Source organism: Felis catus, chromosome B1, assembly GCF_018350175.1.
Source record: "Felis catus isolate Fca126 chromosome B1, F.catus_Fca126_mat1.0, whole genome shotgun sequence".
NCBI classification, from domain to species: domain Eukaryota; kingdom Metazoa; phylum Chordata; class Mammalia; order Carnivora; family Felidae; genus Felis; species Felis catus.
In genome coordinates, this window is record NC_058371.1 from 135,702,089 (window position 1) to 135,717,728 (window position 15,640).

General features: G+C 38.4%; 1 protein-coding gene across 1 annotated transcript in view; it reads right to left on the bottom strand.

The window, feature by feature from the left end:
- Window positions 1-281: 281 nt before the first annotated feature.
- CDS1 (CDP-diacylglycerol synthase 1) overlaps window positions 282-15,640 on the bottom strand; it is a 72,270-nt gene continuing 56,911 nt past the window's right edge. The window contains exons 9-13 of the mRNA XM_003985217.6: window positions 14,189-14,257; window positions 11,146-11,298; window positions 9,559-9,678; window positions 6,958-7,061; window positions 282-3,066 (exon numbers count right to left, since the gene is read on the bottom strand). Coding sequence (XP_003985266.1) covers window positions 2,937-3,066; window positions 6,958-7,061; window positions 9,559-9,678; window positions 11,146-11,298; window positions 14,189-14,257 — 576 coding nt within the window. The 3' untranslated portion in view covers window positions 282-2,936. The remainder of the gene's footprint in view (window positions 3,067-6,957; window positions 7,062-9,558; window positions 9,679-11,145; window positions 11,299-14,188; window positions 14,258-15,640) is intronic.

Consider the following 15,640-nt stretch of genomic DNA (forward strand, 5'->3'; position numbering starts at 1 on the left):
CATATAGCTTAAATCCGGATCAGAGGTTCACAAAAATAAATGTGTAATTATAAGCTGTGGAAAATATCATAAAAATTCAGTCCTCTATTGAGGACATCATTTTCAACAAACACACATTCCACCATCACAGAACCACATATCCCAGCCCTGAAGGTGTCACTGTCAATGTTGGTGATGGAATATACCCAGTACACGATGCTTATACATCAGCTGTCACTTTGTAAACACCAGCTGAATGAATGATTCTTCTCTGATGAGAAAATGGCACAACAAAGTTAAAATGTGATTTGTTTCAATTTTATTTTCCTATCTCAGTTTCAGTAAAAGATTCAGAGAACTCATTGACACAAATCATAAGCTATCTCCCACCCATATACAGTATATGTCCAGTTTCTACTTTTTTTTTTTCACTGAACAAAGTGATACTTTGTTCAAACCAAAGTACCAAGGAAGTGGGGGGGGGGGGGGGGGGTGGGATATGGGTGTGGTCTTTTTATTCACAGACAGTAAATGTATATGCACCACCACTACGGGAAAAGCACTGAGGAAATATTTGCATCCCACAGGTTAAAAAGTCAAGCAATTAATACAATTAGAGTACCTCCAAAGATAGCAGATTTGGAACAATTAGCCATTACTGTGAAGGAAGTCCCTAGTCGTCTTTTTCTGCCACCACATTCCTACACTGGAATTTAAGCCCTCTTCATGGTGCAAGTATAAAAATTATCGAAGTCAGGGTTTTATGGCAATCTCTTGCTAAAATATATTCTATTTTAATATACATGCTACAAAAGTACACTAAAAAGGTCAATCTTTAGAGCTCTGTTAAAGAATTTACTTTTTTACACATAGAATAATGTTCACCCACCTCTAAAACCATATTTGAGGGAAGCTATTACTGTGACCCCAAATATTTCTAGCTTAATAATTTATTGTTAATAGTATTTTGTTTATAATATTGATTTTATAATACGTGTATTCAGTAATGCTCTTATAATTCTGTATCGCAGTGCCTCACCCATCACTTTAAAAAAAAAAAAATGCAGAAGGAACTGTGTGCCTCCAAGCAGTTCTTAATTGGGCAATCACCAAGTTTTCAAAGTTCCTGTTAGAAATTTTTTCATTTTATTTTTTAAACTTTGTTACTCTAAATTCTTTTAGGATCAACATCTGGAGGTTTTAATTAGGCAAATACAAATGAGAGATGCTAAACATGAACTTGTAGGTAGCCTTTGAAAGGAAAAATTCCCTCCTGTAATAACATTCCCAGTGCCAGTGCTAGGTTCTTACAGGATAGAGTGAAATGACACTGACTGAGCACCTCCGGGGCAGATGAACTGGCCGCACACACGCCAAACCAAAAAACCAGACTCTTGGTACGGAGTTTAATTCTATCTACTATAATCGTGTGGTGCATGGGATGAAGCTGCTAGTTATAGATTTACATCCAGGGATCCCAAGCAGATATGTTATCTTTTATCTCAGAGTAGTAGAACGGAAATATAAAATAATTGAAATTTATTTCTGATTTAAACAAAAATAGTACTTTTCATTAGCAAAACATTCTTGAAAATATATCTATTTCTCCTCTTTGAACAGTTAGCCACGGAGCACTAGGCAACTTCTGAAGGTTTAATGCCAACTGTTCAATACAATAAATACGGATATAGAGAGCACACAGCAACAGCAGCTTATTTACATTCACTGATGACAACACATTTCTTATCTGGTTACAGTGTCCAGTCCAACAAAGGAAAGGTTTGGCATTCATGTGCTTTCTGTTCTGAAGATGAGAATCACTTCTGCTTGATTTTCATTCTTGGAAGAAAAAAATAACGAGCTGTTGTCCTCGGATTTGATGACATGATGTGAAAGAGGAACGGAACAAAGATTGGCTGTACCCACAGAGTTCGTCAGGGATTGGGTCTCCAGGCAGATTTCTTCTTCCCGGGTGAGTGTCCGGGGGGCTTCACAGGCACCAGCAGGGAGGCACCCAGGACACAAGTGGGCAGACCCTAATCTGGGGAAGGGCTACTCTTGCACCCCCTCTGTGCTTCAGCCTCCACCCCTACTTGCCACCCTCTATATCGATCGTATGTGCTTGAGGCTGCAAAACTGATGGACATCAGTTTAGAGGGAAATGAGGAAAAGCAGAGAATTCGACCAAGAGGTGGCCTGTGTCACACATCACTGTCTTATGCTGCCTCCTGAGCTCCTGTCATCTGTGGAGGATGCGTACATGATGTTCTTCATAGCACAATTCTCCTTTGTTTTTCTTGAAAATTTTTTGCAAGGTCATGTTTTTCCAAACAATTTTATCAGGAGTAGAGCTTGAGGTCTGCTCTTTTTGAACCTACCGAAAAGTGGAATGTTTTTCCCTGGCAAATGATTACTTCTTTGAAAAGCAGACAAGCTTCTTTTTTTTTTTTTTTCTGGATCCAACTTAGCCCTTCAGAAGCAACTTCAGACTAAGAGGAGGAAGTACAGGAGAACTAACTTCCTGTTGTGCCTTACATAAAACATTTTGTTAAAATTAAGAGCAGCTCCAAGTACAAAAGTAAATATTTGTGCAAAGGGCACAATGCCAGATGCAATCTTAAGACATCCTCAATTTTTACTCTTTTTCTGTCTGACTCTTTAAAACACAAAGTCTTTTATGTTATGAAATCTAGGCAAGTCAGGGGAAGGAAGTTTACATCAGAAAATACTCTTTAGAAAAAAGTACAGGATCTTTTGCTGATCACTTGTTACTCATTTCATAACTTAGCTCAAGTGTTGGTTAAATATTCACAGTAATTTTAGAGAAGAAACATTCATGTCTTTAAAACTTCAATCCATTGCATTTTCAACCAGTTTTCTGTACAATTACAAAATTTCATCTGTCAGTGCTTTTCTGTAGAATTCCTTATTGTCAGTCCTTCCCATTCCGGACCCAGCTATAACTTCAAGGTGGGCTGCAGAATTCCTTTCTCAATTAGATGAGTCTTGAGGGTTTTGTAAATATTTAACTGCTGTTCCGGCTGAAGCACCAACAGCTGCTGTAGCACTTTGCTGGGATTTGGACCCCTGAGGACAAAGCGGAGAAGACCAAGTTCAGGCTATTTTAAGAGAGCTCAAGGAGGCATATACCCCCAACTGAAAATAAATCATGCACTTAAGCACAGAGTGACAATCTTTACTTGACCAAGCTCACTTTCGTGCCCAATGTTAGTGGCAAAGGGAGGAAAAAAACCCAGAAACATTCTGCACCGAGAGGCATACAGTCTAGATTTGGGAAGAACGCACCAACACAAAACCCAGGAATGACACTAGGCAGTTTAGGGGATGCAAATCTAAGTTCTACAAAACTTCTCAAAAGGGCAACCTGACTGAAAGGTGAGAACAGCTAACAAGTCCTGAGACTGGACAAGACACAAAAACTATCAAAATTCCTGGTGGATGAAGATAAGCCAAAAGAGGACATGAAAATATACTTTACATTTTTCAGCCTCAGGGGCGCCTGGGTGGCTAAACTGGTTAAGGGTCAGACCTCAGCTCAGGTCATGATCTCACGGCTCATGAGTTCGAGTCCCATCGGGCTCTGTGCTGACAGCTCAGAGCCTGGAGCCTGCTTCAGATTCTGCGTCTCCTTCTCTCTGCCCCACCCCCACTCTCTTCACTGTTTATCAAAAATAAACAAACATTAAAAAAATTTTTTTTTAATTTAGCTTCAAAGAAACTTCAAGAAATGCCCCTGGGGAATTATGAATGTTCAAGAGACAGGGCACAAAGGTGCTGGCCCAGCACAAAAGCCCCAACCCAGGATTTGCAGTAGATGCCACAGCCTTTGTTCCAAAGAAAGTCTTAGGTGAGCCCCAATATAAGAAACAAAAGTGAGTCTTTTCTAGTTGAAAAAAGGAGGCGGACAGCCTGCCCCCCTCACCCCCACCAGTCCCTGTGGTGACAAGCTAAGCCTGGCTGGAACTGAAGCAACACCAAGGGAGCCCGTGATGCCCTCACCCTTCTCTCCAGGGGACATCCCAAGGGCAGCGTAGGGCCTCTCCTCAAGCAGCAACCTCAGCAATCTTCAGCTTGGCTCCTCCAGCATCCCCACTCCAGCCCTTCTCTTCCTGCCCTTCGCACTCTCAGTCAGAAAAGGTTCTAAACAGGACTCCTACCCTCTCCCTGCTGTGACACTTTTGCAGTCAGGGGATTGTAACTTCCCCACCCCTTAGACGCTAGAACTCAACCTGTTTATACCTGTGTGATCTTCTCAAGTGTCATTCTCTCAAATTCGGAATGAACTGATTCAGAATTTAATGTGTATGTATTGTTCTTTGCAATTTCTACAGTCTATTTGAATCAGTAAAGGAGAGTATGGTTTACTTTTTGTAAAGAGAGATTAGTAAAATCCAATGGGAAAAAGCAAGACATAAATGATATATGGAGAATGGCACCGAATTCTGAGAAATACTGTAAATCATAAATTTAGTTATCCGTGTAAGGACTATCAGTTCAAATGGAATTATAGGAAATAGGAAACCCAGCAGCAAAGAAATGTCTGCTATGCAGGGATAACACAACAAAAATCTTTGATTAAAAAAACTGCACGATGTCATAGATCAGCCATCCCATGGGTTACCTTCATGCACATGGCTCAACTCGTTTGCCAAAAGTGTGGCCATATGTCTCTCACGGCCACTGTCCACTCAAGTCAGGGCACAGCTTGTCTTACATCTCTTCAAAAGATTCAGCAACTTCATAACAAACCCAGAGTAGGGACCCACAGAGAAAAGGAAGGGTATTCTAGCAAGTTCAGCTAAATGCAAAATTATGTCAGCAGGTGCTCCCAGCTAGATGCATCCTGGCACTTGCCCTGTATTTCTAATAGTCTAAATATTTGCTTTCAATGATAGACAACATGGCTCAGCATGACTCTTCTCTATGGAGAGAATAGCAGGTTAAAAAAAAAAGTTTGAGTTAATGCCCTAAAAGCTGCTACCATCTGAAAATAGAGTTCTAAGGATTTGAGCATTAAATACTAATAAAGATATCAGTAAATAAATCATATAAATGGATTAAATATTCCAATTAAAAAGACAAAGGCTATCATCTTGGTTATAAGAAAACAAATCAAGCTATATGCTTGTTAGAAGAGAAACACACTTTAAATATAGGGATAAAGGAATGCTAAAAATGAAACCCTAGACAAAGAAACCCTATATAAACACTAACCAAATGAAGGCTGATGCAGCTCTTCTAGGATCCAACAAAATAGGCTTTAAGCAAGTAGTATATAAAGATGGATGTTATATAATGACCTTAGGAGCGATTCAATAGGGACACAGGACAGTCCTACATGTGTATATACCTAAGACAACATCAAAATACATAAAGCATAAACTGACAGGACAGAAATAGGTAAATTTACAATCACAGTGGGAGATTCTGACCAAACTCTCTTCCTCACAGAATGATGAGATGGAAAAAACAAACCCCAAAAATCAGTACAGAAGATGTAGCTAAACTTCACCTAACTGGCACGTACTACCCTATGTCCCCAAACTGTGGGACGCACACTTGTTGCATGTGCACATGAACACATCCCTGCATAGATGGTACGCTGCGGCATAAAACAAGCCTCCACCAAAAGAAGGAAAAATAAAGAGTATGTTTTCTGACCACAATGGATGGAATTAAGGCAAAAATCAATAAAGGAAGGAGAATGAGGAAATCTCCATTTGTATGGAAAGTAATCAACACCTTTCTAAATAAAGCACATGTCAAAGAAGATATCCTAGTGGAAATCAGGAAATACTTGTAACTGATAATGAAAATACAAATATAGCATATACTATGAGAATAAGGCAGTACTTGAGGGAATTTACAGTATTATATGACTATAGTAGGCAAGAAGACTGAAAATCAATAAGCTTTATCTCATGAAGTTCAAAAAGCAATAGCAAATTGAATCTAAAGAAAGATGAAGGAATGAACGATGTGAGTGGACATCAATGAAATAGGAAGTTAACAAAGCCAGAATTTGATTCTTTGAAAGATCAATGTAGTAACGAGACTGCTCAAGAAAAATAAAGATTAATACAAAAACTCCTATACTGCTCAGGCTATATATTTAAAATGTGTATTTAAGGATCTACAAATATGAGTTTCACTCCAGATACTCTATAAAGGAAATACATGTGTTCTGTGGTCAGGCACTTAGTAGAGACCATGGAAAATAAAGTTCATGTGTGGTTGCTGTGGTTTGCTTTCACACCCCAAGCTGGCATTTTAGGGCAGATCCAAAACCTTAGGTTTAACAAGAATAAGCCACCCTTTATAAAACAGCAATACCCTCCCACTCACCCACATCTCACCCCCACAACCATAATCCTCAGCCCGCTCTACTTTTCTCCATCACGCTTAGAACCACCTAAAACGCTATGTTTAGTTGTTTATCTTTCACTTCTCCACCTTCTCCGTCCAACTCCCCAGTAAGAATATAAGCTCTGAGGTCAGAAACTTTGTTTTGTTCTCTTTGTGATACATCCTAGAATATTGCCCAATGCATCAGAGGCACTCAAGCAATAACTGGGGGACTGGATGAATTATTATGTCCTCCTCCTTTTTAATTAGTATTCACTAATTGAAAAGAAAATGTAACACCACTGTAACACCACAGAAAATGAGAAATTAAATTTTCTAATATTTCAATCCAGTATTATCCACATTAACTAGATCTTACCTTGGTCCTATTAAAGACCATGACATACACTATTGTTTAAGTTGTTCAAATATATGTAACATAATTATAATTTAACCATACTTCTCAGGGCAGTAAGATGTGACAGCTCCATGGCCACCATTCCCCTTTGATATTCCATAGTACCACTGACAGAAAAAGCAACTCAAACTAATGCCTACGGGAATGAGAACTCAAATCATCTAATAAAACATTTTTTAAAAATCGAAAAGTACCTTATAAAACTTGTGATGTACACATGCACAAAAGTTGCCATCAAATACTGACAATCAAATCTGTCCATTATTCCGCCATGTCCAGGAATGGTGTTTGCAAAATCCTTCAGAAACAAACATATGAGTAAATTTTAAAAAGATCACCTGCTATCGGGGCGCCTGGATGGCTCAGTGGGTTAAGCGTTTGACTTCAGCTCAGGTCATGATCTCACAGTCTGTGAGTTCTAGCCCCACATCAGGCTCTGTGCTGACAGCTCAGAGCCTGGAGCCTGCTTCAGATTCTGTGTCTCCCTCTCTCTCTGGCCCTCCCCTCCTCATGCTCTGTCTCACTCTCTCAAAAATAAATAAACATTTCAAAAAAAATAAAAAAAATCACCTGGTATAAAACTCCTACCTGGAAATGTCTCTTTGGGACCACAGGCTCTCAGAAAAATGCTACAGGATTTTTCCACTTAATACAAACTTACTGTAACATGTCTAACAAATTAAAATCACATCTTTCAAATATGCACCGATGTTGGAATGATTACCAAATTGACTAGAAACATACAAGTAACACTAATTAAATATTAAATCCAGCACTAACTTTTTTTAGTTAATAAAGCTTTTTCTAAATAAAAAGCGCTATCATCTATTATTAATCTAATACTGCTCTAGTCTCTTTTCCTGTTTAACCAGAAGTTATTTAAGGAGCTATTCTAGTGTTGAGACAGATTTACAACTGGTTCTAACTCATGTTTAATAGTTTTTACTCTGAAATATTTTGCTATTATAATATATATATATATATTTTTTTTTTAAGTTTTAGGATAAAAAGAAAATCAAAATAGATCACATGGGACACATTAGTCCATTAAATGGCCAAACTGAGGGAATGGTTAGTACATCTCTCCAATGGGCTCTGTACAGACATAGCCACATGTCTGAGTGCTGAGGATATAGAAATGATGGATCACCCTTCTAGTTTACTCAGGCAACCAAAAAACATCTAAACAGTTGTTATACCTTCATTTCAGACATGCAAAATAGTATCATCATTCAACAAGAAACCCTGAATTAGAGACTTCTGAAGAAAGTATCATTCTAAATGCAATATTTCTCTATCTAAAACAATTATTGAAAAATTCTTTGGTTACTTCTTGCCAACACATCTCCTTACTTCTCTTCCCTACTAACCAATGCACAAAAGAGCCATATTAACTCAACTCCATTCTGCTGTTTGCAGGCTTTACAGGACAGTCTTCACGCATGGCTGTTGTTGTGGTTCCCTGTGGATGTGTGTTATCTCCCCTAGAAGGCGGTGAGCATCTTGAGAACAGAGACATCTTATACACTTCTGCATACTGCTTTCCACCTAACATAGTATCTTCCCCACTGCAAGTGTTCACCGAGTTTTTTTTTTTTATTTCCCTGGCTTCTGGGCCCTGTGGGATCTGGCCTTATCAATTATGCATTCTGATCACTTACTCTCTACCATAGCCACACTATTCTTGCTCCCTTTCAGTCTAAGCTCCTTGTCTCCTTTGTACTTTCTGGAACACTCTTCCTTAGATTTCTCTACAGGACTCATCCTTCTTCTTTTGTCAGACCCCTGCTCACATGCTACCTCCTCCAGAGAGGCCTGCCCTGTTCACCCCACCTTCAGTAGCCACTCTGACTCCTAATGGCACAACATCCACTCTTAGGGAAGGCATGTAAGGACAGCTGAGATAACAGGGCAAACATACGTCACTTCATGAGAACCTAAATTAAACAAAACATAGGGATAACTTTAAGTATCTGGAACAGGGATCTGCAAACTATGTCCCACAGGTCAAGTCTAGCCCACTGCCTGTTTTTGTAAATAAAGTCTTATTAAAACCCAGTCATAACCATTCATTGGCATATTGCCCATAGGGCTTTTGCACTACAGTGGCAGAGTTCAGAGTTCAGTAGCTGCAATATGATTAATACATATATGATTTCTCCATTTACACAAAGAGTTTACTGAGCCCACAGCTAGTAGAATGAATGGTCATATGCAAAGGCTCTCCTGCTTGTGTCTTTAAGGGAGACTATGGCATAACACTAAACCTCAGACAATTCATAGCTGGATTCTTGCATGAGCACTTGAAGTCCCAACATTAAGTGACACATGCCATTCTATAAATGAGGTGGACATGACATTTTAAAATGTATTAACACGGGGCGCCTGGTGGCTCAGCCGGCTAAGCATCCAACTCTTGGTTTTGGCTCAGGTCACGATCTCGCAGTTTGTGACTTTGAATCCCACATTGGGCTCCATGCTGACAGTGCAGGGCCTGTGTGTTTGGGATTCTCTCTCTTCTCTGCCCTTCCCCTGCTCGTGCTTGCTCTCTCTCGCAAAATAAATAAACTTAAAAATAAAACTTAAAAATAAAATGTATTAACCTGACCTGACCAAAATTTAATGAGATAGAATACACCAAAATTAGCCAGGAAGCATTTCTATGAGGCCAAAACAACTAGAATGTAAAAGTTTTTGCCCAGAGGCTAAATGTGAGAGACCAAGGGAAAACCAAATTACAACTATATTACATTCTCTAATTCTCTAATAGTGTAACAAAGATTCTAAACACATACCTTGATTTTGAAAGCTCTTTTGAATCCACTGGCAAAGAAGCCTCCAAAAGGGCCAATCAATGACGCAAATGTTGAAAGAGCAATGCTGTGTATCTGGAAAGGATACAAGCTCACTGTTTCCTAAACAGAAAAAAAGGGGGAAAGGGTTTAACTGCAATAAAATTATATTTGAGCATGCCACCTGAACTAAGAACCATGATATAAATATTAAGTCAAACCATTTGCCACATTTTTGTTAACTTCACAAACTTTCAGGATCATAGGAGAAAAATATTTTGTACGCTCTCAATACCATTCTCTACGTAGCCAGCACTCTCCATTCCCTCCGTAGGCATACTGGCAGCACTTGGAACACTCAACTCTTGCAGTTGATAGGATACTCTAGTTTATCTAGAAACTTCTACAACACTTGAGCTGTAGGCTAAGAATCGGTTGAGTTGATTTCTGAATTTGTTTCTTACCACTAGAACTTTGTAATTATATATTTTAATTCTGTATTTTATTTCACTTTAATTTTGTATGACAAAATAAAAGGAAATTTGGTCTTTGTCTCAAAGCTGCTTTCAAAAAGACCACCATATTGAGCATCAGCAAGACAGTTATAAAAGATTCAGAGAGGAGATAACAAAAATTGAGAAGAATTCTACAGTCTAATTATTTTGTAAATGCTTGGTTCTTGCTCCATTTTAAAGAAACTAAAACTACAAGTTGTAGACAGTACATAAATACTGTGGTTTAAGAAAGATTCTTTAGAACACCAATCTCTGGACCCATTCTCAAAGTGAAGGCCTTACCCCAAAGCAAAGATCAGTAGTGTCAAAAAGTTTTACAGCAGATAACAAGATGGCTTGGACACTGAAAACAATTCTTGGAATCCATGCATTGAACACTCAAGGAGAGAAATAATTTACTGGTTAATCTGCTCCTCAAAATTGTGGATTTTAGTTAAAAATATTTCAGATACACACACGTACACAGTACACACCTAACTGTTTCATCCCCACTTTAACGAACCAACCACCAGTCCTGATGGCATGGATTCAGCAGGGTTCTACCAGACAGCTTGTCAACATCCTTCAGTGAGAGACATCAGTATTGCTTTTAAATGCCAACAGTGTGCTTTTTGAAGGTAAACTGATTTCTTAGAAGCAGCTGCTTTCTGTACTAGTACAGGTCCCCTAAAAATCAAGGGACTTTGAGCTGCTGAATTTTAATTACGCTTTAAATTGAGTCAACTCATACCAGTTACAAAGGAAGCTCACTGTAAACCATTTGATTCGTAGAAATCTAAGAAATACTGAAAAATATTTTCAAAAAAAATACAAGATAAATTAGCATCAGTAATCAAACTATCAAGTAAATTCCCAAGAGACAACTGGTTTGTGATAGTAATATTCATTTTATGTTTGAGAAAGGGAAGTCACAAGGGAATAGAAAATATTATTGATGCTAAGTAGACAGTGATACCACTTCTGTATCACTGAATTTAAAATTCTGTACAAGTTGATTTCTTGCAAAAAGTTTAGTCCTGTTTTTAAATGAACCTTAAACTCTGGGATGCAGGATCCTTAACTATGTTTATCTTACCCGTCTCAACACCGCCTTTAGAAAGGGAGGAAGTGAATAACTCTGAAGCTGGAAAAGTTCTGAGGGTTCACATTCTGTAACGAAGGAGTTTACATCACTTCGGTATTCTACTGGGCAGACGAAGTACTGATATTTGGATAACATGTAGGCAGCCTGAATAACAAAGCAGGAGTCCATGAAACATTGAATGAAAAAAACCTGTTTATCATATTTCTTAACTATCATAATGTGTCAGAAAGACCATAGACAGAATGCCAAAATTTCTTTGCATTCACATTTTGCTATGTATTTTAAAAGTTAGATGGCCTTAAATGACCCAATAAAAGACTCTGAAAAGCCATTAGAAAACAAAAAGGTTTTCCGGGCACCTGAGGGGCTCAGTCAGTTGAGCATCTGACTCTTGATTTCATCTCAGGTCACGATCCCAGAGCCCAGCATTGGGCTCTGTGCTGAGCATGGAGCCTTGCTTAAGATTCTCTCTTTCCCTCTGCCTCTCTCCGTGAAGGAAGGAAGGAAGGAAGGAAGGAAGGAAGGAAGGAAGGAAGGAAGGAAGGAAGGAAGGAAGGAAGGAGGGAGGGAGGGAGGGAGGGAGGGAGGGAGGGAGGGAAGGGAGGGAGGGAGGGAGGAAGGGGAGAGAGAGGGAGAGAGACAGAGAGAATGAAAGGAAGAAAGAAAGAAAGAAAATAAAAAGGTTTTGGAAATCAGTGATCTTACAATCTTTGTACGACAACAAAAAGAAGGAAGGGGAAAGAGAGAAAAAGAAAACTGCTGTATTACAGCAAGGTTTTACTTTTTTAAAGTACACATAATGAATGTTAGCAGAAGCTAACAATTATAAAGGGATGAGAGAGTACAGGACTGAAATTTATTGCATAAATTATGGTTACATTAATTTCAACAATAAACAACTGGTTATTCAAAATTACTAATAAGTGAAAAACACCATTGTTTTTAACCAACCCAGGAAACTATTACTAAAGTACTCTTATAGCCATATCACTACAATTTTTAAAACTAGCTATCCTCAGCCATGGGAGAAGATACATAAAATATTTCATTATAAATTTAAATTGCTAGACAACAGTCACCCTCTTATTTTGCAGCCATTTGCCCCATTATATTGCTGAAGAATGGTTAACAAATGTACAAATATGACACTAGGAATGGATTTAATCCAACCATTCCAACCAGTTTACTCAAAATCATTTATTAAACAATATATGTAAGTAATTTCCTTCCTTGTTACTTTGTCATGCATTATATTCTTATAGAGTAGCTCTTTATTTTCTTCTAATGATATGGCTATTCTTGTAGTATTTCTAAATAAGTCTTTAATGATACTAATACCACATTCTTATAGTATTATTTAACTTAATATTCTAATTATATCTGCTTTGTGATGTAAAAACATTGGACAAGCCTGGATCTCTTTTCGTTGTTCTATTTATCAATTATTATCTCACCAGTATTCTACCACATAAACATCAGAATAATTTTACTCAATTCTTTTGCCACTTTCTTGAGAATCAACTAAACTTACAAATTAAACAGGGCAATTATGGTAGTATTCCCATCCAGGAACCTGGCACATTTCCACTTATTTGTATTTTGCTCCCTCTCAAAGCTCCATGTTGTTACCAGTTACTCCACATCTGGCTACAGAATATATTCTAGAACTATCAGGGACTAGACTCTTTAAAAATTAAACTTCCTACCAGTTATTTTTTTTGCATACTTCTATCCAGCCATTTTACTGTATCTTTATTAATTCTCATGAGACCTCTTTTAATACAAACATAAATTCCATAATTATACACTAATTATTAAAATGTTAACAATATCTATTATGCATGGCTAAAAGTAAATGTCAATTATTTTTATCAAACTTTTCCTGCAAGTTGGGTTTACAGCAGCAAACACCCCCACTAAATCAATTAGTCAGCATGCATTAAGGAGCCAGAGGTCTTCAACATCGTTTATATTCTCTGCTTTTCTCAAAGCCACCACTTGTCCCAGCACCTGTGTCCCTGTGTCCCCCATAAGGCAGAACAGCTGTAAGAAACTGCCAAACACAACAGCACAACAGCGGGTCTCAAATCTAGCTGTACGTCAGAATTAACGGGGAGTCCACTGATGGGATAGGGCTGGGACATATATTTTGTATAAGCAACACAGACAATTCTATTTTTCTTTTTTTTTTTTAAGATGTATGTATGTATGTATTTACATATTTTTAAAGTTTTTTTTTTTTAATGTTTGTTTATTTTTGAGAGAGAGTGACAGAGCATGAGCAGGAGAGGGGCAGAGAGAGAGGGAGACACAGAATCTGAAGCAGGCTCCAGGCTCTGAGCTGTCAGCAAAGAGCCCAACACAAGGCTCAAACTCATGAACTACAAGATTATGACCTGAGCTAAGTTGGACGCTTAACTGACTGAGTCACCCAGGCGCCCCTACTTATTTACTTAAGAGGGAGGGTGTGGGTAGAGGGAGAGAGAGGGAGAGAGAGAGAGAGGGGGAGAGAGAGAGAGAGAGAGAGAGAAAGAGAGAGAGGGAGAGAGAGAGAGAGGGGGAGAGAGAGAGAGAGAAAGAGAGAGAGAGAGAGAGAGAGAGAGAGAGAGAGAGAAAGAGAGAGAGAGAGAGAGAAAGAGAGAGAGAGAGAGAGAGAGAGAGAGAGAGAGAGAGAGAGAAAGAGAGAGAGAGAGAGAGAGAGAGAGAGAGAGAGAGAGAGAATCTTAAGCAGGCTCTACACCCAACAGGGAGCCTGTTGTAGGGCTTGATCTCAAAACCCTGAGATCATGACCTGAGCTGAAATCAAGAGTTGAACACTTAACCAATGGAGTCACTCAGGCACCCCTCTCCCCAGGTAATTCTGATATGAGGCCATGATGAGAACTACTGGAGTACAGAATTGGCTCTGTTTAATGGGTTTCAATAAATACATTATTAGCATTTTGTGGTTCAATTTTTTTAGGTTCAAAATAGATTGATAAATTTGCCACCATTTTCAAAATATAAATAAAATAAACATCTCAGTAAAACTCACAATGAATCCAAACACGACTGTGGAAAAGAAACCGCCAATGAATCCTTCCCAAGTCTTTTTAGGAGACAACTAAAAAAGGCCAAATAAAATTAAAAAGTTACTACACTCACAAAACACACAAATACATATGGCAAATTGTTTTCAGTGAATTCCCACAATACCTTATACATCTCTCCATACTTTTTTCTTGATGGAATGGCTTTGCAAACCTTTTTCCTTCATTCCATGATCCCGATTTATTTGTACAAATTTCTCTAGTAATATCTAACACATTTTAGACCCTCAAACTGTGAATATATGTTTCTGTATAAATAACCTCAATTTATTTTTTTCTCTCCCAAAGAACTACGAACTCTATATTGAAATCATCGTCCCATGACTTTTATGCTTATATAAACCCCCACAATAGGGTGGTTCTTGCAGTAAGGGTGAGATATAGTCATTCCAAGTACATATGGTCTGTATTGACCTACTACTGACAAAAAATAGAAGAATGAGTATAACAAAACACAGACATTGCAGCACATGAGATTTTCATATATTCTCAAAAATGCCATGCATTCAACAGACCTCTTCCTGAAATGGCAAAACACTCCAGATACAGTATTTGCTCCACAAGTATTCACATATCCTTCTCCCTTGGGTCACAATCTATGTCTGTCTCCATGAAGAAAGGAACATGTTGTGCTTCTAATAATAGATACTGTTTCAGATTCCGGCTATTGTTTCTCAGTCAATGGGGCATTCAGGCAGAGAAATCTGGAGGAAAGTTTGGAAATCAGTGATGCAGGGGCAGGAGGAAAAGATTTGGGAGTGCACAGCTCTAACTGCCTGAGGTGCCCTATATGATAAGGACTGATGTATGGGGAGATCACTGATGGCCTCTGTGATGACTCTTTCAGTGGATGGGTGGGGACAGAAGCCAAATAAATATCCGACAGAAGTTTCTGCAGACAGAAACAGGTGACAGGCTAATCTACATGATCTCTTTATAGACCTTTTGTCCTAATGATGTTCATAAAACCCAAAGCCAAAGTGTTGACAGAAATGGTTTCTTGACAAATCTGATAACAATTCTGCCACAGAGACAATTTCCTAGGATGATTCAGTATTACTGTCATGAAGTAGTTGACTCAAATTCAAAAGTGCCTGTTGATTATTTTAAAGATGACTTCTCAAATTAAATTGACCTATATAAAACTGATTTAGGGGTTAACTTGCTTAATCACATATGGGTATATTATACAACTAATCCAGCCTGGTAAATTCACTAGAAATCTGTGTCCAAAATCAAACAGTAAGATTCCTCTACAACCATAACAGCCTCTCTGAAGGCTTTCTAAGCCAAAAACTTATCTGGTACAGAAGTCTTGAATATTGGGGCGCCTGGGTGGCGCAGTCGGTTAAGCGTCCGACTTCAGCCAGGTCACGATCTCGCGGTCCGTGAGTTCG